We start from the raw sequence: 27781 nt of genomic DNA, 5'->3' as shown, positions 1-27781 counted from the left end.
CCTGGGACTTAAGGTAAACTCGTCTATTTTTTCTCCTATCTTTCCTCGAAGTTTGTTGTGTGTGTTTAGGATGTTTAGATGCCTCTTCTAGACAGCAGCAAAAAGTGCTGCTTGAGAAGTAAAACTGGGAAGGTATTTAGAACAAGCTTCTGGGCTTGTTTGCACACCTGAAAGCAATAACCTGGGTGAGAGGGCTCCGGGCATGTACAAAGTGCCTTCGGTAACCCCAGCTAATGCCTTCTCCACCCATCTAGGCTTAAAGGGAGGAGAGACTTCCAGATAGGAGCTTCGAAGTTCTAGGCAAGGCGGATTTCTGGCACACACTACTTTTAGAAAGCAAACGTGGGACATAGGGCGAGTACTGGCTGGTGCTGGAAAAAAATAGAATGGAGGATATTGGGCACAACCAGGGATATTTTGGAGGGAGAATGTCACAGATCTGTGAGGGGAATAGGGAACAAGCATGGACTGGATAACTTAAGAGTTCTGTTAGGTGTGGCAGCTCTTTGGTCTTCAACTGGTGGGTTGGAACCCACGACTGTCACAGCCTGATCTAACATGTTGCAGCAGTAGCAACACCATCATACAAATATGTGGTAATTTTTTTGTTTTTTAAAAAAAGCTTTCCAAATGCATGTTTTGGTTAAAAGTTGAGTCCTAGATTAGAAGATTATTGTGGCAGAGAATAAGTTAGGGGGCAGATAAATAGTTAGGAAGCAAAATTCTTTGCAGAAATTTTTTTCACCTGCCTGTATTTGCCAACTTCCCTCCCCAAGCTACTCATATTTGGCAGTAGAATGGCTGCTACTGTGTTGCTTCATGTCCCTAATGGGAGGCCCCAAGTTCTTGCTGTGTTTTTAAAAAGGAAAACAACTTTTGCCTCTTCTGCCTATCAGCTCAGCTTCCTGTCCTGAAACAGCTGACTACTTTAGATATCCCCTGAGAGCAGGACCAAAAAGAAACAGACACACAAAAAGGCAAATGGTATTTTAAGGCTTTATAAACACATTTTCTCCTTTTTTAAACTGAAGATGTTGTAAAATATAAACTCTATGCTGCTTTTCCACACACGTGTGCCCAGTGTGACTCAACAGAATACAAGCACTGTCACAAAACACATCATTACAAAGACAAAACAGTTAACATGACAGTAATTCATGAATACAAGAATAAATATATACCAATCGTATATTTAAAAAAACTATCAATTAATTTCCTGATTCATTGCATTAAGATGTAGTAACAGCCAGAAAAGTAATGTTGATCACAATATTATATCAATTCAAATTCATTGTGATGTGCATAATCACCATAAGTGATGCTGTCCATCAATTTCAATGTCAATCTTAAGAACTAGTAAAAATCACAACACTTACAGCTTTCAGGTGCAACACAGTTTACAAGCAGAAACACAAAAAAGGACAACAGTAGCAACATACTTGGAGAACATCAATCAGTTTTAAGGTTTTTAAATAATGGCTAATTTTTGCTCATGATTTTAAAATGTCATTTATATTTAAATTCATTCCAACCTCCCTCCTGCCCTTTTATTTTATTTTTGCAACCACCCTGTGAGATAGTCTAAATTTAGAGACTGACTTTATCCCCAGTCCTAGTCCAGTACTCTTAACCATTGCACCATACTAGCTCTGTTTTTTTTAGGGCCTTTCCAGAAAGCAAAATAGAAACACAAACTATTTTTCTTTGTGCTTTCTGTGCTCCTGATAATCTGCATATGCACTGTTGTGCCCCCATAGAATTGGTGCGGATATTTGTCACTAACTTTTTAAAGGAAAAAAAAAGAGGGAAGGTGTGTGCTGCTGTAATGTAGAGCCGGAGTAGCCCATGTGATGCCCCCAGATGTTAGACTAAACCAGGCTTCCTCAACCTCTGCCCTCCAGTTGTTTTTGGCCTACAACTCCCATGATCCCTAGCTAGCAGGAGCAGTGGTCAGGGATGCTGGGAATTGTAGTCTCAAAATATCTGGAGGGCTAAGGTTGAGGAAGCCTGGACTAAACTGTCCATCATTCCTCAAATGGCCAGGGCTGATGGGAGGTGGAATCCTAAAACATCTGGAGGGCAGCATGTTGGTTTCTTCTGATATTTAGGAAATTACACATACTTAAAAATCAATGGTGGGGGTAAAGGAGAATAAATGTAATGTGGGGGAAAATAGCCTTGCTGTTTGTGTCCCTTCTTTTAAAGGTTGCACGGGCACTCCCAAACTTTAGTATACTGTGAACTGCCCTGAGATCTTATGAAGTAGGGCAGTCTAATCTAATAAATAATAATTAATAATAGGGAAAGGGGCTTTAAAAACAGATAATTTCTGAAGCTGTAGCTGAAGTGAGTTAGATGAATTCTTAAGTGCTAAAGCTGTGCCCTTGTTTGTCTTTCAGATACCTTCTTGAACAGAGAGATGTTGAAATCAATGTCCGGGATAAATGGGACAGTACCCCTTTGTGAGTGCTTTGGCCTTGAGACATGCATGCTGTTTGGTAACTTATACAGGATTTAAAGAAATGCTTTCAGGCATTGCAACGGTTCCTCATTTTACTTCTGTTGTTGTGTTCAAAAAAGAAATCATTTTTTCTTATATCCTTCTCCTACATTCTGCTCCCCATTGTCTCAAGTTTTCAGTGTTCCCATGCTGTTTTTTGTTGACAAGACCTGCTGTTGGAAATAATTTTCCTCATTCAGAACAATACTCTGGAAGGCAAGTGAATGCCTGCCACTGCTTTTGGGATAATTTGTGGCAACCATTTTACTAGCATTTACTAGCATTCTAAGAAGAGGCCTGCTCCAGTTGTGCCATTGGCTCATCTTGTCTAGCTCTGGTTAGCCGTAATGTTCTGGGAAGGTTGCAAACAGGGCATGAAGACAATAGTCTTCTCTTGTTTGTCCCCAACATATGTTCATCAGCACTGTGCTACGTCTGTCATAAAAGAAAGTATAGAATGGGAATCCCTGGAGTTGTACAATGTGTCCTTGGGATATTGTCATGTCAGCATTTATATGATTGCATTAGCTGCTGATCCATTTCCACATAAAATTCAAGGTACTGGATTTTATGTTGAAATCCCTAAGCATCTTAGGACCTAGGTTACTTTTCCTGCATGAACTTTCCTATCACCTGTGATCATTGCTGGAGTTCTATCGCCTTCTGAAGTGAGATGAGTGGGAATTGGGAAAGGGATATTTTTCATTTTGCTGTCTCCAGGGAGGCCCACCTAGCACTAACTAGCCTGTCTTTACAGTGACAGATAAAAGACTTTGTATTCACCCAAACCTTTTAGTGTCAACTTTTAGAAGTTTTCAAAAATCTGGGATTTACATGCAAGTTACTGCTGCCTTTATCTCGCTAATGGAAACTGCTCTGAAAGTCTTGACTAATAGAGCAGGCTATAGATACTTGCAATAGAAATAATAAGCATGTACCCTAAAGTTCTTGTTGGTAAAGCTATCATACATTGTGGGGCTGTGTGCAGATTTCACCTTTCTCAATGCTGTCCCATAGAACTTGATGGGAGCACTGAAAACCAAGGCAGCTCTGTTTGCATAGTCCCACCCCTTCATCTGCATAGCCCTAGTCCACATCTCTTTTTTCTACTTGCACATGAAGCAAGTGCATATCTCATCACTAGAAAAAGAGTGGGAAAAGACCCTTGTTATCCTTGTCACAACAGAAAGAAGTGAGAATGCTATGGAGAGGACTGGATCAATTTATTGTAAGGAGTTAACACCATGGGGGGAGCCAATGTGGTGCCCTCCAGATGATGTTGGACTACAACTTCCATCATCCCAACCATTGGCCGTGCTGCTGGGGCTGCTGCGAGTTGCACTCCAACAACAACTAGAGGGCAACACATTCGCTGTCCCAACCTAATGTGATTTTAGGATCTTAATTAGATTGCAAAGTTGGTGCTGTGGGAGGACTTTCATTTCTAAGTGTCTCTTTCCTAACTCCTTCCTTGTGTTAACAGGTATTATGCTTGTCTCTGTGGACATGAAGAGCTTGTGCGGTACCTTTTAGCCAATGGTAAGAAAAACCTGATATGCTGCTTCTCCTGGAGACTCTGTGCCCAATATATATGGTCACCTGTGTGTCTCTAGAATTGTCGTTGAAGGTACACCAGAATTAAAACAGTATAATCCTGCTCTGATGGGAAACTGCATAGTTGCTTTTGACTTGTTAAGCTAATCAAACAGCTAGAATCTTATTTTGCAAGGAAAACTTTTCCTCTCATGGTAGGGTGTTAGTACAGGGCTCAGTTTTTTACAAGTTTGTAGTACTAGCCCTAGCGTGACATTAAAATTGGATCTTAGCCAATGGGGAGAGCTGCTATTTTTAATCTAGTCTGCTTGCTGCCATTTTGTTTAATAAAACGCACCTAAAAGTAAATGTCCATTTGATGTTTTACTACATTTTATATATGCTGTAAGCCACCCAGAGTGGCTGGGGAAACCCAACCATCATCATCATCATCATCATTATTATTATTAATTAATATATTTTTTTATTTTAAAAAAGAAAAAGTTAAGGCTCCTTGTTGGTACCTTTAATATTTCTGTTCTCATCATAGCACCCAGCAGGGCAAAAATAAATGGATTTAGTGTTTGGCTTTACTAGAAGGAATAAATTCACCTGTAATACACTGAATCAGTAGCTGCCACCATTTATTGAGTGACTAGTAGGAACAGTTATCGCCAGGAATATGTGCTTTCACTTGCAGATCTATCTAGGTTACCAAGTAACAAGTCTGCCAGCATCCATTCTTGAACCACCCAGCTCCCAAGGGCATTATTGCGCTGTTTCTTAGTAACTTGGCTAAAAGGACAAAGGCAATAATGTAGGGCAGAGCTTTCCAAACCTTTCATGTTGGTGGTACACTTTTTAGACATGGAAGATTTCACGACACAGTAATTCAGTTTTACTAGCAAACAAGAGGTTAAACTAACCCCTTTCCAGCCCTGGGAGCACCGTGGGGAGCATTCGTGTGACTCACCTACACACTGCAGCCAACACACTAATGTGGAAAACTCTGATGTAGAGTGAGATACGCTTAGTTCTCTCACCCACACCTTCAAAATACATTGATTTCATTTAATCAATGATAGGTCTGTTGTTTAACAGATACAAAGAATATAAATCCAGTCAGAGAAATAAAACAAAATCATGGTTTCTAACTTTATTTATCAGAATATTTATAAACCACCAACACAGTTATTGTTGAGGTGGTATAATAATAATAATAATAATAATAATAATAATAATTTTTATTTATACCCCGCCCTCCCCAGCCAAGGCCGGGCTCAGAGCGGCTTACAAGCAATAATAAAAACAAGTTAAATGATTACAACTTAAAAACAAAATTAAAAATACAACATTAAAATATTAAAATGTAGCCTCATCATAGGAGGAGAAGGAAAAGAAAAAAGAAAGGGAGGGAGGGAATCAAATTGGCTCCAAGCCAAAGGCCAGGTGGAACAACTCTGTCTTACAGGCCCTGCGGAAAGAAATCAGATCCTGCAGGGCCCTGGACCCATGAGGCAGAGCGTTCCACCAGACCGGAGCCAGAGTTGTAAAGGCCCTGGCTCTGGTTGAAGCCAATCTAACTTCCTTAGGGCCCGGGACCACTAGGGCAGTGTTTCCCAAACGTTTTTGAGCAACGGCACACCTGTTTACCGGAAAAAAATCTCGCGGCACACCACCATTAAAGCCCCGCCCCGTGACGTCAGCGCGCAGCGTCACGCCGGGAGGGACGCACAAAAGTGAAAGTTTTTTCCCTTCCCCTTGCCGGGGTGGGAGGAGGCAGCAGAGCGAGGGCGCGTTGCGGGCTCTGCGTGGCTTCAGGCGGAGCCTAGGAGCCACTTCCCAGCCTGGAGGGCAGGCTGTGCGCGGACCCCGCCACTCTCGGGGCGCGACCCAGACCCGGCTGCCTTCCACGGCCAGCAGAGGTAGGCCGCCGGCTTCTAACCCGGCGGAACTGGGGCGTCCCGGGCGCAGCGCCGCGCTCCCCGCTCCTCCCGCCCCGCCCCCTTCTCCCGGGTGCCCCCTCCCTCCTTTGTTCTCCGGAGCCCCGCCTCCCCCTCTGCCCCACCTCGCCTATTGGCTCACGCAGCCGCCACTCAGGTGGGGGCCCGCTTTGGCCCCGCTCCCCGGCCGCCGAGAGAGAGTGGGAGCGTGCGGGGCTGGGCTGGGCGGCCGGGCGTCTCCTTCCCTGCGCTGCTTCGGCCGCGTCTGCAGCCGCCGCGGGACCAGGCGGGAGGCCAGTCATGCCCAGACACTGCCAGCCGCTCGGAAGGAGCCGTCGCTCCGCCGGGCAGCGCCTGCCTGCGCGCCCCTCGCTCCCTGCGCCGAGGATGGCGGGGGCGCCGGGCGCAAGGCAGCGCCAGGGCTGCTGGGCAAGCGGCAGGTGCTGATACAGTTTTGGGAATTCCTGTCACAGGGAGCAAGGCAGAAGCGGATGACGGGGCACGTTCCCCGGGGGAGCGGGGCCGGAGGATTAGCCCGACTCGCCCGCCTCCCTCCCACGGCACACTAGGCAACGTCTGGCGGCACACTAGTGTGCCGCGGAACACCGGTTGGGAAACACTGCACTAGGGTGTTGCTATTTATGGACCTTGAGGCTCTCCGTGGGGCATACCGGGAGAGGCGGTCCCGTAGGTACGAGGGTCCTAGGCCGTGAAGGGCTTTAAAGGTCAAAAGCAGCACCTTAAATCTGATCCTGTACTCCACCGGGAGCCAGTGCAGCTTGAAAAGCACTGGGTGAATATGTTCCCATGGCAGAGACCCCGTGAGGAGCCTCACTGCAGCATTCTGCACCCGCTGGAGTTTCTGGGACAGTTTCAAGGGCAGCCCCGCATAGAGTGAATTACAGTAGTCAAGCCTGGAGATGACCGTCGCATGGATCACTGTGGCCAGGTCACGGCGGGAAAGGTAAGGGACCAACTGCTTGATGCGGCGAAGGTGGAAAAATGTCGCCTTGGCTGTTGCTGTAACTTGCGCCTCCATGGAAAGGGAGGCGTCAAGGATTACACCCAAACTCTTAACGGAAGGCAATGGCACTAATTGGGCCCCCGCAAGAGAAGGGAGTTGGTCCCTCATCCCCATGCCATCCCGACCCAGCCATAGGACCTCTGTCTTCGAAGGATTTAGTTTCAATCGGCTCCCACGAAACCATCCAGCCACAGCTTCCAAGCATCTGGTCAGTGTCTTCGGGGCCGAGTCAGTGTGGCCATCCATCAGCAGATAGAGCTGAGTGTCATCAGCATATTGGTGACAACCCAGCCCAAAGCTCCAGATAATCTGGGCAAGGGGGCGCAAAAAGATGTTAAAAAGCATCGGGGAGAAAATTGCGCCCTGCGGCACTCCACACACCAAGGAGTGGCGCGACGACATTTCCCTCCCTAGTGCCACCCTCTGTCCCCGACCAGAGATAAAAGAGCACAGCCAGTTACAGTCATTGAAAATAACAAAATTGTACAATTATAAAATCATAAGATGACCCAGGCTGAATCAGATTAAGTCTTTAAAAACACTTGGTGAACCAAATATATTTTCAGCAGGTAACAAAACATCAGGATTGTAGGCGCCTTTCAGATTTCCATAGGAACAGCATTCCAAACTTGGTATTAGATCATAATTCATAGCTTACAGCTAAAGCAAATAATAATCCTTCTAGGTATAAGAAATCCAAATCGTGCTTTGGTGGGGTAATGTTGAATTTGGTAAGAATAGCTTGTCATTGAACATGCAGCTACATGCAGACTCTATTAGAAATGGGTATACTCCAACCAATGCAGGCACAGACTTGAGAGAGAATTATATTGAATTTGGACAATAAATTTTATATTCCTAACTGTAGTTAAACACGCAATCAAAAAGTTTTAATTTTTCTGGGAAGCTTTTTAGCTTGCTTCTAACTTGTATTTACTAAATATTTACAGTGTACTTTAAAAGAGATTCGTTTCTCTGTTTTTTAAGTTGTAATAACTTCTCTCCAAGGAGCTCAATGTGGTGTTCATGGTTCTCCTCCTCAGTTTATCCTCTCATCAGCCCTGGGAAGTAGACAATGACTGTCCCAAGGTCACCCAGCAAGCTTCATGGCTGAGTGTGGATATGAACCCTGATCCTCATCCAACACTCTAACCACAATCCAGCTCATAGCGTAGCACACTGGATCGCAGTGGTGTGGGTGTAGCAGAAATGTTTTCTGTGAAATATTGTAGAATGTATTCAGCTTCAGGCAGCTATTTTCTTTTAAAACTGAGTAGTCTTGCAGTTGTCCCAAGGCAGAAATTAAGAGACTGGAAACAGTGGTGCCTCGCAAGACGAAATTCATCCGTTCTGCGAGTCTCTTCGTCTAGCGGTTTTTTCGTCTTGCGAAGCAACCCTATTAGCGGTTTAGCGGCTATTAAAGGCTTAGCAGCTATTAAAGGCTTAGCGGATTAGCGGCTAAAAGGCTATTAGCGGATTAGCGGATTAGAAAAAGGGGGGGGGGAGCGGAAAAAAACCGGAACACTTGCAAGACGTTTTCGTCTTGCAAAGCAAGCCCATAGGGGAAATCGTTTTGCGAAGCGCCTCCAAAACAGAAAACCCTTTTGTCTAGCGGGTTTTCCGTCTTGCGAGGCATTCATCTTGCGGGGCACCACTGTATTATGGTTGAATGTTAATTTTACTTCATGAGCTCTGCTTTAGACCAAAGAACATATGAAAGTACTTGTAACGAGGGATGAAGGTTGCTCAGTTGTTTAGTGGAAGCAGTTCTTAGTACTGTTCTGCAGAGAAAGACAATATCACATATGTAAATGATCTGTCTCTTGTAATATGGCTTCAAACCTAAATGCCAGTTGGTATTGGTTCACAGGTGCCAAATGTGAAGCAAACACCTTTGATGGCGAGCGTTGCTTATATGGGGCCCTGAGTGATGCTATTCGGCGGGTGTTAAAGGAGTACAAGCAGATCACAGCAAAGTGCATGAAGAGAGACTACTATGATGTCTTCCTTCAACGGTAAAGAGAGAAGGGATGCCTTCATTGCAGGCGGTTAAGCATTAAAATGCATCTGTTTCCATTGGACTGCCACGCCCACTCCTTTGGACGGCTGACCCCTCTTGCTTGTTTTGTTTCAGGAGATTCAAAAGATTTATTATGTTCTTGTCTTATGGAGGCTCGCTTGTGATAATGACAAGTCTGTCAAGCCACTGTTAGTACATAGTAATTTGAAAGTTTATATGTATATATTTAATTCCCTCCCCACTGAAAAAGCTTCTCATACAGTATACATGATAAAACTGATTAATCACAATCTACTGCGTAGGTGGCAGAATTAAATAAGACTACTTAATATATATATGTGTGTGTGTGTGTGTGTGTGTGTGTGTGTGTGTGTGCAGTCCTGTTTATGGAATGCTGTCCCCAGGGAGGCTCACTTGGTGCCATCATTATATAGCTTTAGGCGTCAGGCAAAAACATAACTTTTTCTCGATGGCGTTGAATCATAATTTCCTGTGGCCTTCTTGAGGGGTTCAGATTCTGCCTTTTTAAGAACAAGTTTGTCATTTCATTTTTTCATTGTTTTTCTTTGTGCTGGTTTTAATGTATGTTTTTCTTTGTTTATATATTGTAAGTCACTTTGAGTTACCTTGGTAAGAAAGGGACCGATTAATAAATAATAAAGCATTATTTTAGAACCTTGATTTTGAAGGAACAAGATGCTCGCAGATGCTGAGTCCTCCAGTCCAGTTTTTTTCAGACTTGTTGTTCTCATTCTCCTTGCAGACTTCTGGAACAGGGTTACCAGAGTGACATTGTATTCATTGTGCATGGGAAGTCTTTCTGTGCCCATCGCTGCATTCTCGGTGCCCGGAGTGCATATTTTGCAGAAATGTTTGAGACCAAGTGGAAGGGGAAGAATATCATAGCACTAAAGCATCCATTGGTGAGAAGACTCAAGCTTTGTTTTAACTGGAATAGTGTCTGCCGTTGGTGCTTGCTTTATGGTTTCATGTGCCAAGTCTAGACCCATGCATCAGAATGAGACAGTAGAGTGGACTGTACCACTTAAGACTGTGGGTGAGGATGTTATTTCAAATACATTAAAAAACATAAAAATCAACTAACTAAAAAAACCATAAAAAGCAACTAACTCCCTGAATTAACTAACTCTCCACTTCATTGAGAGGAAGTGGTTCTGGGCTAGTCCTCTCACTGCTATTCTCCTTTTTTCTTTTTTTCCTTTTTTATTTGCAGTGAATATTGTTAAATTTGGAACACTCAAAATGGGCTTCTCCTACTTGCAGTCTGAATGGTACAGTCCATTCTGCCACTTTATTCTGCTACACGAGTACCAAGCCTGATGTTCCTAACTAATCAAGTATCAAGCTTCTTTAAAACAGTTTTACTTGGATTATCTCAGCAGTGTTGATCCGGAGCATCATATTGAGATTTCATTGTGACCTGCTGTATTAAATCAACCCTGCCTGTTCCTACTGGTAAACATAACACACAAGATATTCAACTTCTCACAAAACAGGTTTTTGTTTTTTTAAGCTAACTATATAAGTGGTTGTCACAACTTGTGGTCAGTTCCACAAGTTAATTACTTTTTGAGTGACATTATTTAATGTTGTCACATGGTGCGAACGAGCTGGCATTGAGGAAAAGGGAGATACAGCTAAAATCTTGCCCTTTTTGTTGCTTGCCTCCCCAGAGTTAGCATTACTGCAGAATCTCATGGGCCCTCATTACCTTCTAGTTTGAATATAGCCAATGGGGTGCCCTCTGGAAGTTGTTGTGGACTTCTGATCATTGACCTGACAGGCTGGGGCTGATGGGAGTTGTAGTCCAAAACACCTTAGCTACTGCTGTTCTAGCTTGTTTCTCACTTATATCAGTGTATAGTTCAAGCCATGGCAAAATGCAACCTCTGTAAATAACCACTTTCATTCATTGTATAGATCAACCCAGCTGCCTTTGGTTCCCTTCTCCAGTACCTCTATACAGGTAAATGTGGGCATGTGCTGCATTGTAGTGCTTACAAGTGCTGCATTTGGATTCAGAATAACATCTTGCGTATATCTATATACTTTGCATAATTATTTCAAAACTTAGCTTGTCAGAAAGGGCTCGGGTGACGTACTTTTTCTCTTTCTCTTGCAAAGACTATACTGATGGAAAGCATTAGATACTGGGGCATAGAATAACAGCATTGATGGAGAGGCATGGAGCTGCACAAGTTGTGTTGGACCTTGCTAGAGTGAGATTATGGGGGATTCAGGTTCTTTTCTCTACCATCGTGTTTTTGCTTTGGGGTTAGCCACTCACCCACCCAAGCAACAATATTTTATTGCCCGAATACATTGTCTCCCACCACCCAGCTGATGGGTTTGTTTGTTTGTTTTGCAAGTGCTGTATCAAATGCAATAAGGGCACCGGCATTGCTAGTAATGAGTGACACAACGTTGTGTTTCGACATATTCCCGGTATACCACACTGTTGCTCTACTTACTTTTACGTCTAAAAGCGCCATGGCATTATTTCAGCAACAGTTACTTGAAATGTTGAGGCTTCAATTCTAAACACACTTGTTTGGGAGTAAGTCTTTCTGCAATTCAATGAGACTTACTCCTGAGTAGACGTGCAAAGGATTCTGCTGTCTAGAAGATTTGTTTGCTGGTTGGGCATTCTAACCAGGCACAGACTGTGCTAACATGTTTTTCTACCTCCATTTGCATATGCCAATAGGGTTCCTCCCAATTCCAGAGCACAGCTCTGGATTGGAGCTACCAAAGGAATAGCAAAGAATAAAAGTTTGTCTTATTTTTGTTTGTTTTTAGTGAACAAAGGTCCTTATCCTTCACTAGACAATGGCCATACGTTTCTGGATATTTGTACTCAGGAATATGTATGAATCTGGCTATTGAAGTTGCTCCTCTTTTTGCTTTTATAAGACAGGAGTACCTTGAAATACAGAAGGATACAGAAAGTGACACATGCATCTTTATTTAACATGTGGGACATGTGGATTAAACCTATAGAAGGGATTCTGGATTAGCCTTCTCTACATTTGCTCATTGCTTTGGGCAGATGTATGTGGGAAAGTGGCATACCAATTGAAATAATAGCTACATTATTGTAGTTATCAGAATTGACGGACTTGTATGTAACATTTCTTGGCTTTGTCATATGTAGACATGTGCATCCATATTTTATTTATTTGGGTGATAGTCAACCAAGTTGTGTATCTATAGTCTATTTGTTTACTTAGGGCGGCATGCATCTCTGTCATATTCTTTGTAGACTCATTGCAATTAATGGACTCAAATCCACTGATTTTAATAGGCCTATACCGGTATCGCTAACATTGGATGTCACCCTTACTACAATTTTGTACTGTTAATCCATTCAAGATGGTTTGCAGTCTAAAATAATAAAGATACAAAAGGTAAAAAAATCAGAATTTTCTCAGGACATATATCTGAAAAGCAACATGCAATATGGGTCAAAAGAAGTTGCTGCACTAGCTGTACAAGTGATCTTCTCAAAAATATAAATGCAGTCCTTCCTTAAGTCACAGGGGGGTGCTGAAACATAAATTTGCAGCTGTGGATGTAAGGATGAATTTTACGTGTTGGTGAATAAATAATAGGGAGAATTGAAAGGGTCATTTGCTTTCTTTTCTTTTCTTTTGGCAGGCCGTTTAGACATAGATGTAGAATATGTGAGCGACTGCAAAAGATTGGCAAAACAATGTCGGCTCCAGGATCTCATTGAAGACTTGGAAACCAAGTGTAAAAAGGTGCATGAATTTGGTAAGGTCCAATTGCTCAGACTGGCATTTTATATAAGAAAGTGGAAAGCTGCCTTTTTTTTTTTAAGAGCTTATATTAATGAGCTAAAAATTCTAGTAATAACTTTTTTCTGTTCCGCTGTTCTCCTAAAGTGCTCAAAACAATCACAGTACACCATGCAGATAAGCAATTAACAGTATGAAATATTCTTTAACATGGTATTATTATTATTATTTTATTTTATTTCCATTTCTATACTGCTTTATAATTTAAAGAAAAAATTCTCAAAGTGGTTTACAACAGGTTAAAACATCAAATAAAACAATGCAGAATAAAGCATTAATGAAGAGAGTCAAAAAAATATCACGTATACATTCAAAGCAATGTAATTAACAGGAAACTAAAATATTATCTGAAAGATTTCAAAATAAAATATTACAAATTAAGTCAACTACAGAATACACATTTAGTGTAGTGAAGTTAACAAAAAAAATTAGAACATACCTGCTGCTATTGCTGCCAGTCCTGCCCATGGTGGTTGGCAGGTGTGGAAGCTCAGGCTTGATGACATGTACTAAGAGACAGCTATGATGGTCTCTGGCCTTTTCAGCAGCCCTAGCTTTTGTAGCTGGAGTCAGTCCTCCCTGCCCTCCCAGGCCAGGTGGGAAAAGGCCTGCAAGGCAGGGAGCAGGTCTTCCAGGATTCACAGCCAAGATGGGTCTCCAGGATGGTAAAGTCAGTCAAGAGCAAGATCCAAAATTGCACAGTGAAAGCCCAACCAAACAAAAATGTCTTCAAACACATAGTGAAAAGATTTCCTGATTGAGGTATTCTAGAATTGTAGCACCCACAGAAAATGTCCTGCCTTCTGTAAGTTACCCAATGGATATTTTGAAGTGGTACAGAGAAAAGGAACTGCCAAGCTGATTTTAAAGCCCATGCAGGCAACAAAGTAAGTGTTCCTAATAGTTATTTGGTCTTAGGCCATCTAGGATTGTCTTCAATGTCTCACATGCTGTACTGCAGTAGTCTATCTGGGAAGTAATTAAAGTGTAAATAACAGGCCAAATCTGTTGCTTTTAGAAACTGTGTAGGTCTTGCACTAACATTGGAAAGATCTTCAGGCTTATAGGTGCAGTGACTAAGGAGAGGTAGGGTAGATTCATGTGCCCTTAATTTGGTGACAAAGTTCTGTCTCCATTATACATCAAGTTACTGTGCTATGCATATACTAGTGGGTGAGCACTCTAATGGGACATTTAATTGTGTTTAGCATAAGCCTTTGCAGCATTCTTGTTTTCTAGAAAGAGTTGTGATATGTCATAACAGGGACACATGGGAATGGTCCAGCAATCTGCTATTTGAATATTACCTGCCTAAGGACCATTCCCATGATCTGGAATATAAATACTTGGAATAATAAGCAACTCACTCGTAAATAGCTTAGTTATCCATCTTTGTACAGTAGTGCTATATTCTGAAATGGTACATTATTTGACACTGTCATGGTTTTAAATGTATTCTATTGCTGTAACCCACCCTGGGATCATGAATCAAGGAAGAACAGACTAGAAGTCAAACTTAAATATTTAGTGGGGCTCCAGGCCATTTCTAAACTGGATGATATAGGTTGCAGAAAATGAGGCAAGTAAAAAATTTGTCTCTAAACCAGATACGATTAATCTTGAACTGGATACTTGAGGAGCTCCCTCCCAGGCTTAAATATATAGGTTGCTTGCTTGTTTCGTAAGGTTAACTGTGTAGATATCAAACAATAATGTATTGTAGTAATGCTTGATAGATGCAGATAGATATTTCACACCCTGTAGTGTATGTTTTCTGCAAGTGTATTAAGAATAGTTGAATTTCATAACCCATGAGCATAGTTTAATAAAAACCATACTCTCATCACCTTAAAGAGATAATGAATAACTAATTTAGCTATATTTGTGTTAATGTTTGATTATATTTCAGCATCTCTAATTACACAGTTTTTCAGTTCTTTTATTTGAGGTTAAGCTGATTGATGCTAATAAACTCTTATTCCCAGAAATGCATAGTTATGATTTCTTCACGGATGGAAAAAGTCAGGTGATTAACACAAGTTGCTTTACTGCCTTGGTTGTGTACTAAGACTACCACTTGGTGTCATCCCTGACACACACACACACACACACACACACACACACACACACCCCAAGGTCCATTACACCAGTGGAGTTGCTTTCTCTCTTGGACACTTTGAAAGGCTAAGGCTGTCGTTTGTTTTGCAGCACTCATATTAGACACCAGAATTTAAATAGTTGGCCAGGCAGATCATAAATTTACACTTCTTTAGGATTATTTTGTACTCTGCTTCTCACCATTTGTGAGAAACCCTTAAGTGATGAAAGGAACAGTTTAGCTTGCTTCTATATGCTGCTGCCTTCAAAACTGAAGGTGCTAGAGCATCCTTTATTGACAATCCCCTCTTAACATCTTAGAATCATAGAATCATAGAATCATAGAATCATAGAATCATAGAGTTGGAAGAGACCACAAGGGCCATCGAGTCCAACCCCCTGCCAAGCAGGAAACACCATCAGAGCACTCCTGACATATGGTTGTCAAGCCTCTGCTTAAAGACCTCCAAAGAAGGAGACTCCACCACACTCCTTGGCAGCAAATTCCACTGTCGAACAGCTCTTACTGTCAGGAAGTTCTTCCTAATGTTTAGGTGGAATCTTCTTTCTTGTAGTTTGGATCCATTGCTCCGTGTACGCTTGTCTGGAGCAGCAGAAAACAACCTTTCTCCCTCCTCTATGTGACATCCTTTTATATATTTGAACATGGCTATCATATCACCCCTTAACCTCCTCTTCTCCAGGCTAAACATGCCCAGCTCCCTTAGCCGTTCCTCATAAGGCATCGTTTCCAGGCCTTTGACCATTTTGGTTGCCCTCCTCTGGACACGTTCCAGTTTGTCAGTGTCCTTCTTGAATTGTGGTGCCCAGAACTGGACACAGTACTCCAGGTGAGGTCTGACCAGAGCAGAATACAGTGGCACTATTACTTCCCTTGATCTAGATGCTATGCTCCTATTGATGCAGCCCAGAATTGCATTGGCTTTTTTAGCTGCCGCGTCACACTGTTGGCTCATGTCAAGTTTGTGGTCAACCAAGACTCCTAGATCCTTTTCACATGTACTGCTCTCAAGCCAGGTGTCACCCATCTTGTATTTGTGCCTCTCATTTTTTTTGCCCAAGTGCAATACTTTACATTTCTCCCTGTTAAAATTCATCTTGCTTGCTTTTGCCCAGTTCTCTAATCTTCTTCTGCCACTGCTGCCTTTAGTACTGGTAACACTTAAGCTTTGACCCTGGCATAGCTGGCCATGTTGCAAAAACTACAAAATGTACTATACTCCATTCAGCTTCCCACTTTTCCCACTGGGGAAGAAGAAAGCATTTGGACTGGTGTCCTAGAGGCACAGGGGATGCGGGTGGTGCTGTGGGTTAAACCACAGAGCCTAGGACTTGCTGATCAGAAGGTCGGCGGTTTGAATCCCCGCGACGGGGTGAGTTCGGTCCCTGCTCCTGCCAACCTAGCAGTTCAAAAGCACGTCAAAGTGCAAGTAGATAAATAGGTACCGCTCCGGCGGGAAGGTAAACGGCATTTCCGTGTGCTGCTCTGGTTCGGCAGAAGCGGCTTAGTCATTCTGGCCACATGACCTGGAAGCTGTACGCCGGTTCCCTCAGTCAATAAAGCGAGATGAGCTTCGCAACCCCAGAGTCGGCCACGACTGGACCTAATGGTCAGGGGTCCCTTTACCCTTTACCTTTTACCTAGAGGCACAAGTCCCTTGCTTTCATGCATCTGGACCATTGTTGGTGCTAAATGAATGTTAATTGTTGCTGCTGGCTTGTCCATTTTCTTGACATTTTATAAATGTGAGTTAATCTTACTGACGCTCCTGTCACCAAAAACTATTTACTTTTGACTGACCACACTCACATTTGTATTACATCTGTTCCGAAATCTTAATTAGTGCAATATTGCTGTCATAGATTGAAAGATACAGCCCATCATAGTGGTCCATTTCCCAGAAACTTGTGATAAAGTGCTTTACCAAAACTCATGACACAAATTGGTCTTTTAAAATCTCTCTGTGCCATAGAAAACACATCTGGAGGGGGGGCGGTCTTGAGAGGAGGAGGCTGCCTCACTTAGCTGTTCTGTTCTTCAGCTTGCACTTCATCTGCGTTATCTAAGCACTTCAAGCAGAAAATTGCTATCTTCTAAATGAGCTAGAAACTTCAAACAAAAGCATCTCCATATACAGCCCTCTGACAATGTTCTTTTTCCTCTTCCAGAAAAGAATGTCTTGCTGCTTCTTAGTGTCTCCTGGATAGGAAACATAGGCTGACTCAGTCCTCCTTGAAAGCAAATTGCATATGCTTTTGGCTTCTGAGTTTAAATTGGCACCAGGCTGCCAGTTTCCCTTTGGAACAGTTCTGTGAATGTACTTGAAACAGATTCTACAAGTTAAAACTACAATAAACAAATTGCTTGCACCCACCAAGTAGGGGAGAAATCTGTTCCTAACAACACACATGTACCCAAAGGCTAGGTAATCTGTTAGGTTGATGACTGAAATAGTGCTGAGCCTTAACTTTGTTCGCATTGAGCCTGTCACAATTGCAAAGCATAAGGAGAGGATGTTAAGGAGAGGAACCAGACTTGCCACTAGGCACACAGGCGATCATTTCAGGCTCTTTGCATCCGTCTTAAGAACATGCTTTGTCAGGCCAATAGTCCATCTAGCACTACAGCATATTTTCCACAGTGGCCAGCCAGATGTTTCTAGGTAGTCCGCCAGCAGGATGTGAAGTCAACAGCTGCCTTCTGCCTAATAATAATAATAATAATAATAATAATAAACACAATAGTTTTATTATTTATACCTTGCCCATCTGGCTGGGTTTCCCCAGCCACTCTGGGTAGCTCCCAACAGAATATTAAAAACACAATAAAACATCAAACATTAAAAACTTCCCTAAACAGGGCTGCCTTCAGACATCTTCTAAAAATCAGGTAGTTGTTTATTTCCTTGACATCTGATGGAAGGGCATTCCACAGGGCGGATGCCACTACCGGGAAGGCGCTCTGCCTGGTTCCTGTAGCCTCACTTCTCACATTGAGGGAGCTACCAGAAGGCCCTTGGTGCTGGACCTCAGTGTCCAGGCTGAATGATGGGGGTGGAGACACTCCTTCAGGTGTACAAGGCCAAGGCCGCTTAGGGCTTTAAAGGTTAGCACCAAAACTTTGAATTGTGCTCGGAAATGCACTGGGAGCCAATGAAGATCCTTTAGGACCGGTGATATATGGTCTCGGCAGCCTCTCCCAGTCACCAGTCTAGCTGCTGCATTCAGGATTAGTTGTCGTTTCTGGGTCACCTTCAAAGGTAGCCCATGTAAAGTGCATTGCAGAAGTCAGCAGGAGATAACCAGAGCATGCACCACTCTAGTGAGACAATCTCTGGGCAGGTAGGGCCTCCGCCTGCGTACCGGATGGAACTGGTAGACATCTGCCCTGGACACAGAACTGACCTGCGCCTCCATGGACAGTTGTGGGTCCAAAATGACTCCTAGGCTGCTCACCTGGTCCTTGAGGGGTACAGTTACCCCATTCAGGACCAGGGAATCCTCTACACCTGCCCACCCCCTGTCCCTGCAAAACAGTACTTAGCCGCCATCCTCCAACCGCCTCCAAACACTCCCACAGGACCTTCACTGCCCTCACTGGTTCTGATTTAAAAGAGGTAGAGCTGGGTATCATCCACATACTGATCAACACCCAGCCCAAACTCCTTGATGATCTCTCCCAGCGGCATCATATAGATGTTAAAAAGCATGGGGGAGAGGACGGAACCCTGAGGCACCCCACAAGTGAGAGCCCAGGGGTCTGAACACTCATCTCCCAACACCACTTTCTGGACACGGCCCAGGAGGAAGGAGCAGAGCCACTGTATAACAGTGCCCCCAGCTCCCATCCCCCTCTATCATCCTGCCTCTGAAATTTGGAGTTTCCAGTTACTCATCGTGTTTGTTTAATTGCCTTCTGAATCATCACTACATCCTGTGGCAGTGAATTCCATAAACAATTCCTTGTTTTCCTTTTTCTGTCCTGAATTCATTGGGTGACTTTGAGTTCTAGTGTTGCATGGCAGCAATAAGTCCTTGTGTGGGTATCTGTCCAATATCTTTTACAGTGAAAATTCATGCAGCTTCTTTGAAATTTCCCTATGCTCCTCCTAGCGATCCTTTTACTCTTCTCTTCTGTCATCTAGTTGCCCAACTGTCTCCCTAGATTTTCTGCTCCCATTTAAAAATATGTCATAGCACTTTTATAATAAGCTACAAATTCTCTTTTCTGTGCCTTATCAACTTCCACTTGTTTTGCCTAAGTTTATGCTGTCCTCATTTGAACTAGACACAACTTCTTAAGGGAAGCCTTAATCAATCAATCAATCAATCAATCAATCAATCAATCAATCAGTCTGTGTGATGTGCTTTCTCCAGTGCTTCTTTTAATGGGGATTAACATCCTAAAGAAACTTGAGCTCCTTGATTTTTCCTTCCAGTGAATACCCCCATTTTTGCAAAATTAAGTTAATTCATGGTCTGATGTATCCCCCAAGAACTTCAGGCAGTTTACTCAGTTTAGACTCAGTTTAGAAGTGGACATGGGATCATACTTGACAGTATTTGCTAAATAAAAATGATCCCAGTACAGTATGTGTTTTACCATTAAACACATGTTGCTTGAGTGTCCACACTCCTCAGCTGCTTTCCAATTTTTAATGCTCATCCAGACACGTGAGAGCCAGTGTGGTGTAGTGGTTAAGAGTAATCTGGGGAACCGGGTTCGCGTCTCCGCTCCTCCACATGCAGCTGCTGGGTGACCTTGGGCCAGTCACACTTCTTTGAAGTCTCTCAGCCCCACTCACCTCACAGAGTGTTTGTTGTGGGGGAGGAAGGGAAAGGAGAATGTTAGCCGCTTTGAGACTCCTTAAAGGGAGTGAAAGGCGGGATATCAAATCCAAACTCTTCTTCTTCATAGAATCATCTGCACCAGGGTTTTCCCTCTCTGTTTCTAGTTGAAAATATTCATTTACATGTGTTTATAAGTTTCAAAACAATAGGTTGGTTGGGGTTATTGCGACTTTATTGAGGACTGAAGGAAGCTTTTTGTAGAGATTAAGTGTTCAGTACAATATGTTCTAGTGGAGGCATAGGCAAACTTGGCCCTCCAGATGTTTTGGGACTACAACTCCTATCATCCCTAGCTAACAGGACCAGTGGTCAGGGATGATGGGAGTTGTAGTCCCAAAACATCTGGAGGGCCGAGTTTGCCTATGCCTGATCTAGTAACTCTGTGCCAGCAGATCTAATCTATCTCCCTTCCTCTTCTGTCTTCTACCATAACGTAACCCTGATGTAGCTCCTCACAATTAACAAAAGGAGGGGCAGGGAATTGTCATTTCCTGAGGTTCCTGTTGAGAAGTTGGTAGTCTCTCATGTGAAGGAAAGAGTGAGAAAGAAACAGTCTTTCCTCCTACCCACCACCTTCATATGTTGGAGCAAAGTTTCAAGTGGCAAAAGATGTAATTTCATTACCTGCTGACAGTAATGGTGTATCTGTTGAAAGGCATTATATTGCCTGTTTAGAATCACACTTCTGAGGCATATACAACTCGTTAATTTGGGGCAGGAGGGTTGGGAAGAAAGATATTGTACTGTGGCAGTCTTCTTTCACCCACCTCTCAATGTTGTGGTAAGATGACATCCCCGTGTAATCTGTAAAATGTCAAGAGCGGCAATTTATTATGGCAATGTGAGTCACCTGAGATTTGGAGACAAGTTCTAAACCCATTGAGTCACGCTTATCGTACCACCTCTTGTTCCGATGCAGAGTTAACTTAGCCAGCTCAGGAGTAACTTCCTTTTCTTGCTGAACTCCCAAGTGTAAACCAATGAAGACTTTTGGTATATTTCTAAATAGTTTATCATGTCATGAGCTTTCAGCTCTTGGTTACAAAACCTCTTTCCACGATAAACCACTTATAATACCAAAGGTGCTGAAATAGCAGTTGTGTTCATATTATTATAAACAAGTTTCTCTGTATTAACAAAAGATATAAATAACACTCCCTAAAATAAAGACCACGTGAGCTGGGTGTAGGAGGAGGAGACAAATAACACTGTGTAATAATCACAAGCTGAAATCAATATGGCATCATAAATACATACTACTTGTTAATGATTTAGTATTGATCACATCAGCTTGCTTTACTGTACCAAGCTATTCAGGTCTCCTTCTTCATACAGCAAGGCTTTGGAGACTCATAACATGTAGGTAGCACTTACAGTAAGGAACTATATAGGTGTACATGCCAACAAGTGCCCAGACATACACTAAACGACCACTTCTTCATCAACAGTTATTGATCTATTCCCTTACTTTAATTCTTGAAATGGCTATGTAATATGAACAACAAGGAAATATTCATAGATGATGAAAGCAGATGATGGCTGTATTAATATGAGCAACAAGGAAAAAGCAGCCAGGAGCCTCATACTTGCATGCTCCCTTCCCTCTCCCATAGCAGAGAGGTGGATTTAAGCAGAGCTTAGTTTCACTTTCCACAAAACATGGCTTGCTTTTATGAGCTAGAGATTGTTCTTTAAAACAAGCTCTGGTTAGTCTTTGAACAAGCTAGCTTCAAACCATGGTTTATGAAACTACAGTTGTGTTATACTATAGTTTCCAGTTCATAGGTAAAGGTAAAGGTACCCCTGACCGTTAGGTCCAGTCGCGGACGACTCTGGGGTTGTGGTGCTCATCTCGCTCTATAGGCCAAGGGAGCCGGCGTACAGCTTCCGGGTCATGTGGCCAGCATGACTAAGCCGCTTCTGGTGAACCAGAGCAGCATGCGGAAACGCCGTTTACCTTCCCGCCAGAGCGGTACCTATTTATCTACTTGCACTTTGATGTGCTTTCAAACTGCTAGGTTGGCAGGAGCAGGGACCGAACAATGGGAGCTCACCCCGTCGCGGGGATTCGAACCGCCGACCTTCTGATCGGCAAGTCCTAGGCTCTGTGGTTTAACCCACAGCGCCACCCATGTCCCTTCCAGTGCCAGTTTCATTAACTGTATGATTTGAAGTTGGCTCAGAGCTTGTTTTAAACCATTATTTCTCATTCGTTCATATTGCCAAGTCAGGTTCCCTAGAAAGGGAAACTTAATTCTGATGAACTCATTCTCCAAACCATGCAGGAAAAGTGAGCATGGTAGCTCAAGGCAAGGGATGGGGAATGTCTGATCGTCCCAATAGATCCTTCCTGCTCTTGGATTTTATGCTGAACCATGCTTTAGTGTTGTGTGCAAATTGGGCCATTATTTCCATATTTGTGAGACAGGCTTGCTTTAGGAGATTCAGTTAATTGCCAAGTCAGGTACAAGCTCTGTTCTGATCTCACCCAACATTGTTTTTTTGGTGTATTCTTCCCCCACCCCTTTGGACCATAACATCAAGTGCCAGCTTGTTTTCATGCAGTGCAGTGGAGTGGCTTGGTGCTCATACAGTAAAGCAATCCTTTATTTCCTAAGAGTATTTGATCCCCTCAGCATTTATGAAGGCCCATCCAACCCTGAGCCACCCAGAGTTTGGGAACGAGCAGCACCACTTGACTTTTTTATTATGATTATTTGTTGTCCTTATGCTAGGAGGGTGTTCAAGTATTTTTTCCTCTTTTTGAAGAGAAGCTCACTATAATAGTAATCCTACTTGGCATTTATATAGCCTTTTTGAGAATTTAGAGCACTCTGTTTTACATTCCTTCTGCAATCCTTGGAACAACCCCGAAAAGTGGGTCAGTGTGAGCCACCGCACTACAGAGCTGAAGGCAGTGGCTTTTTCAAGGCCCCCATAGTGAGGGCTGACGTAAAATTGTAGCCAGAGTTTTTACAACTTGCATGTTTAACCAGTGCACATCAATGTGGTTTTAGCATGTAGGAGAGAGATTGGGAGCGAACAGTGTCCTTCCCAAAGAATCATGCTAAATGAGGATAAGCTGCCCGATTTCTCTCTGCTCCCTGTAGATGTTGGATCCCGAGGGTAGATAGAGGAGTTCTGTTTAAATGCTTACTCCAGAAATGACTAAGCAGTTGCATGGCAATTACCAGGTCAGATGTGTTAGTGTTTTTCTCTGAAACCATTTTCACATGTCCGTGAACACCCCCAAAGAGGTCACTATGGAACAGGGATGCGAGGAACGTGAGGGCTTCCAGGCGTTGTTGGACTTCAATTCCCATAATCCCTGACTATTTCACATGCTGGTTGGGCTGATGGGAGCTGAGTCCAGCAACATCTGGAGGGCACCCATTGGCTCTCCCACTTCTGATTTGGAAGCAGTTTCATATTGATTAACCATATAAAGATGCGGAATTTAATACCAGCAACTTAATGGGGATGTGAATGCTGCTGAAGAGAACCATTTTTGTTTGTCTGCCTACCTCATGTAATCTGTTTAATGTATGAATGGATGATGGGTGATATCAATAGAATTTGCCATTTTTAAAATGCACATGTTCAGTTGAATTGCTACATGCTGTTGGGCACTGATAAACTCCCCCCCCCCATCTTTAGCTGTGGTATTGGTGGTGTGTGCATTGGTGCCTGATCACAGATATTAATTCGGCAGAGCATGTGCATACTCTCTGGTCTTGTGGGGAACATGGCAAATAAGAACTTCCCTTTGCCTCTCAAGATGCCTTTTTGGCCAACTAGTAGGCATTATTCCCCCCTCCCCTCCCCCCAGCCGTGTAGTCATAAATCTAAATCTCAAAATGCATGCAAATCTCTTACAAAGGAAGGCCTACTGCTCTGTGAAAGCAGTAACAGAAGCAGTCATGAGCATGAGTTTTGTGTGGAAAAATTCTACTTGTTTTTCTGTAGCCAGAGCTTTTCAAAGGAGGAGGAAAACATAACGCTTAGCAGTCTCTTCCATAATTTTTTAAAAAATGCTTTATTTATTTGCCTAACATTTGCATATAAGGGGTGTGGGCCATCCTTGAATTCTAAAAACATCCCCAGATAACTTTATCCATCACATTCCCAAGAGGATGTCCATATAGTCTTCAGGATTCTATACTTTGGAATATTTTTTTTTTTTTTGCCTCTTCCAGTTTCTTCCAAGCCAGGGACCTGTGTGAAGGTGCTGACGATTGAGCCCCCAGGTAACTCGCGGCTACAGGAAGACCTGGCTCTGCTAGCAGACTGCGCCCTGCCAGCTGAACTCAGGGTAGGAAGTATATGTTTTTCCCTCCCTCTTCTTACAGGGTCCTGCACTTCTGCAGTTTGTTCTGGTTTGTTCTCTTTAGGCTGTGCAGCAGCCACTCTGCTAGAGTTGAACGTTGTCAGCTCCTGCTTCTATGGTGTCAGGGCACCAATCTTGCTGGATTCCCTTACATCTATTCCTTTCTGCTCCCTCTCAGGCATCCACGTTGCTGTGTGAAAGAGGAGATAGTTGCGCGGAATGTCTGCATGGGAGCTTCCATGCTCCTCTGTACTTTTGGTACATGACTGAAAGTGTGTGAGAGAGGTTCCCTCAATAAAATAAAATAAAAGACCGGGGTGGTCTGCTTTGCTATGTCTGGGCTATTCCACTCTCTTACAGCCTGTTATTCTCCTATATTTGGTAATGTGAAAGAGAAGTGGCAAATGCCATGCCTTGTTTGGTCCTGAAACAGCCATTTGTCTTCTTCGCTCTTCTTTGGGAGTCCAACATACTGTGGTCTCTCTCCATGAAGTAATACTCTAGATTTGGCCTGTTCCATTGTTGGTCTTCTGTAAGAACGTGGCTAAACTATCTTGACTGTCTCAACTTTCAGGAGAGCCTGTGACCAGAACATGAAATGTGGTGACTTATAAGCTGGGCATTAATTAATAGCTCAGATCATTTTACTGTAGAAGTCCTCAACTTTTGGTCAAAAGGTCTTATTTTCATGGGAAATCATTTCTGGCCTCTAATGATATGAAAACAGTGAGGTGGGGGAGATAAGGGTGTGCTGCATGTATCTTGATCTTCTGGTTCTACTTGCTTTGGTGTTAGGAATGTGATTCCTGGATATTTTGGATTCTTAGTGCCAGATTGTGCTGCTTTATTGTTCCCTGGTACAGCATGGATGCTTTTTTATGGCTTGGCACTTTGCCCATTGCAACATGGTGCAGATCATGGATGCAGGAAGTGCTCTTGTGCTTAGGCTTTCTGTTGCACATTCTTGAATTCCATAATGACCCACAGGGAAAATTTTGGACACCCAAATGTAGACTGAGTTCAGTCCAGTGCCCATGGGAAAGATGCCTGATTTCTGTTTTAGATTTGTGGCAGATAATTGAAGCATGTCCATTTGCCACTGCGGTGAAGCCCATGAGCAGATACCCTGTGACTGCATGTGGACTGCACTGAGCAGTGTCTTAATTCTCAGGTTTTCTGCGCGCATATGTGTGAATTATATGTAGAACCCTTTTTCAAATTTTTATTTGTTTTAAATGGGTTCAGCCCTTTTATTGAATTTGTAACTAAAGTAAGCTAATAAAATATAGCCCTAATTTTAAGCAGTTTCTGTGCATATAAATCTGAACAGTTTATTAAAACCTCCTGCTTTCCTGTGCTTAAGACAATTCCATGTGGTAAATTCACACTGAGAAAAGGGAGCTCTCTTCTACTGGGTTGTCTCTTTGGCACATGCCAAGTTACCACTATGCTGCTGCCACTGGCCATAAATGGAGGGAATCTTCTCTACCCTCTCCAAATATTTGCTGGTAGGGAGTGGAAAATGCCAAGCATAGGAAAAAATTGTCCCTATTTTTTTTCTGCTCCCACCTCAGAAGTATATAGTGAAGCAAACTTGCCCATTTCACTGCCTGTTCTAAAACATATTTTCATTCCTGTTGCCTTGGACAGTTTTGTTTTATCTTCCTGGTTTCAGGACAACTATACATGTAAAGGTAAAGGGACCCCTGACCATTAGGTCCAGTCGTGACCAACTCTGGGGTTGCGGTGCTCATCTCGCTTTATTGGCCGAGGGAGCCGGCGTACAGCTTCCGGGTCATGTGGCCAGCATGACTAAGCCACTTCTGGCAAACCAGAGCAGTGCACGGAAATGCCGTTTACCTTCCCTCCGGAGCGGTACCTATTTATCTACTTGCACTTTGACATGCTTTCGAACTGCTAGGTTGGCAGGAGCAGGGACCGAGCAACGGGAGCTCACCCCGTCGCGGGAATTCAAACCACTGACCTTCTGATCAGCAAGTCCTAGGCTCTGTGGTTTAACCCACAGCGCCACCCGTGTTGCAAATTGGGACTGCACTGCAGAATCATTGGTTCCCTTCACCTACCCTCTCCCTTTCGGAACCCAAATTCCCCTCTTCTCTTCTCTTCCCTGCCACCTGCCCAAAAGCTGAAGTGTGGTTTGAAACTGGCTTTAGACCCTGGATCATGCAGAACCCTGGTGAGCCTTAACTATGGTTGATGTCACGTAACAAAATGTTGGTTAATGACGTGACGGTTAATTATGGTTAAGAGCTACTGGTGGAATTTGGGCTCCATAATGGAGGGGAAAAGGAACATAGGTTCCTGCACCCTCACGCTCAATGTGGTCAAAAATTGGTAACACATCATTACTATTACTATTTATTAAATTTATATATCTCCCTTCACCCGAAGGTTACAGGGTGGTCGACAACATAAAAAATACAAAATGAGAACACAAACTACAGAATAAAAACAAACCCAAAACAAACCAATAACGCCCCTCTCCCACAAACAGACATTTTCTCCTGGCACCTAGAGATGCATAATGAAGGTGCCAGGCGAGCCTCCCTAAGGAGAGCACCCCACAAGCGGAGAGCCACCACAGAAAAGTCTTGTTCTCATGTTGCCACCCTCTGGACCAGTCTCAGAAGGGCCCATGAAGAAGAACCTCAGATGATAATTGCAGGGTCTCCGACAGTTCATATAGAGAGGCAGTCCTTGTGCATGTGCACCTTCCCTCAAATAGTAAACCTCCTGTAATGTTTTTTTCCTAAAAAAACCCAGCAATATCGGGTATAATATTGCCTGTTACAGGATTATAGTTGTTTTTAGCACTTTATATAAAAAAAAGAAGTTTGTTTTTCCACTCTTTGCCAAACTATCGAACATCAAAATTTGGCATATTTACCCGCCCAGCTTTCTTTCAGGAGCTTTTGGTACATACCCAGATTATCATGTTTCCTCAAGATTAGTCATTAAATGTGTTTTGGTTTGTGTGTTAATCTTCACTGTATAAAACAACAGGAACAAGAAGACAAAGCTGCTGTTTGTCCCACAAATTTTGTTCAGTGAATAACTGACAGCAGCTGTGTATATCAGTAATATTTGGGAACGATCGATAATCTCCTAAGACTAAATGTAAATATCCCTGTCCTACAGTTCACTTACTATTCTTTAAAAACAAATCTTTGTAATCTCAGTTCTCTGCATTTTCCTTTGTTAGCCTGATTTGTCTTTCAGACCCCACTGATAGCAAAACACCATGGTGGTCAAATTATACACTGAAATCCCAAAGCCATCTTTTCTCTCCCCAATCCCCGATCTATAGTTATTACAGCTCTACCTATTAGGAAAATAGGTATACATGTGTTTAATTTACTACTTAAGGAATTGTCATGTGTTAATTTTTATGCCCTTTACTTTATCTCTTAATGTAATAAATCCTGGAATCAGGGTGCAGGTTGGCAAAACTAAAGTTCTGCAGATTTAAGAGAGATTTGGATATTGTAAACTTCTGTATATTCATCTTCTTACCCAAATTATTGTTTACATCCTGCTCTGCAGCTCTTATGTTTTGAAGTTGTTATTACTGATGGCTTTATTTGCTAGATTCACTGAAATGAAAT

General features: G+C 42.9%; 1 protein-coding gene across 2 annotated transcripts in view; it reads left to right on the top strand.

The window, feature by feature from the left end:
• ABTB1 (ankyrin repeat and BTB domain containing 1) overlaps window positions 1–27781 on the top strand; it is a 41652-nt gene that overhangs the window by 1697 nt on the left and 12174 nt on the right. For both annotated transcript variants that reach the window (XM_083489362.1, XM_083489363.1), the window contains exons 2-8: window positions 2400–2462; window positions 3984–4039; window positions 8871–9015; window positions 9784–9943; window positions 10962–11007; window positions 12699–12815; window positions 24025–24140. In XM_083489362.1, coding sequence (XP_083345488.1) covers window positions 2400–2462; window positions 3984–4039; window positions 8871–9015; window positions 9784–9943; window positions 10962–11007; window positions 12699–12815; window positions 24025–24140 — 703 coding nt within the window. The remainder of the gene's footprint in view (window positions 1–2399; window positions 2463–3983; window positions 4040–8870; window positions 9016–9783; window positions 9944–10961; window positions 11008–12698; window positions 12816–24024; window positions 24141–27781) is intronic.

The sequence above is a fragment of the Podarcis liolepis genome, assembly GCF_965112155.1.
Source record: "Podarcis liolepis genome assembly, chromosome: 2".
Lineage (NCBI taxonomy): Eukaryota > Metazoa > Chordata > Lepidosauria > Squamata > Lacertidae > Podarcis > Podarcis liolepis.
This window is presented reverse-complemented; position numbering and strand designations above follow the sequence as displayed.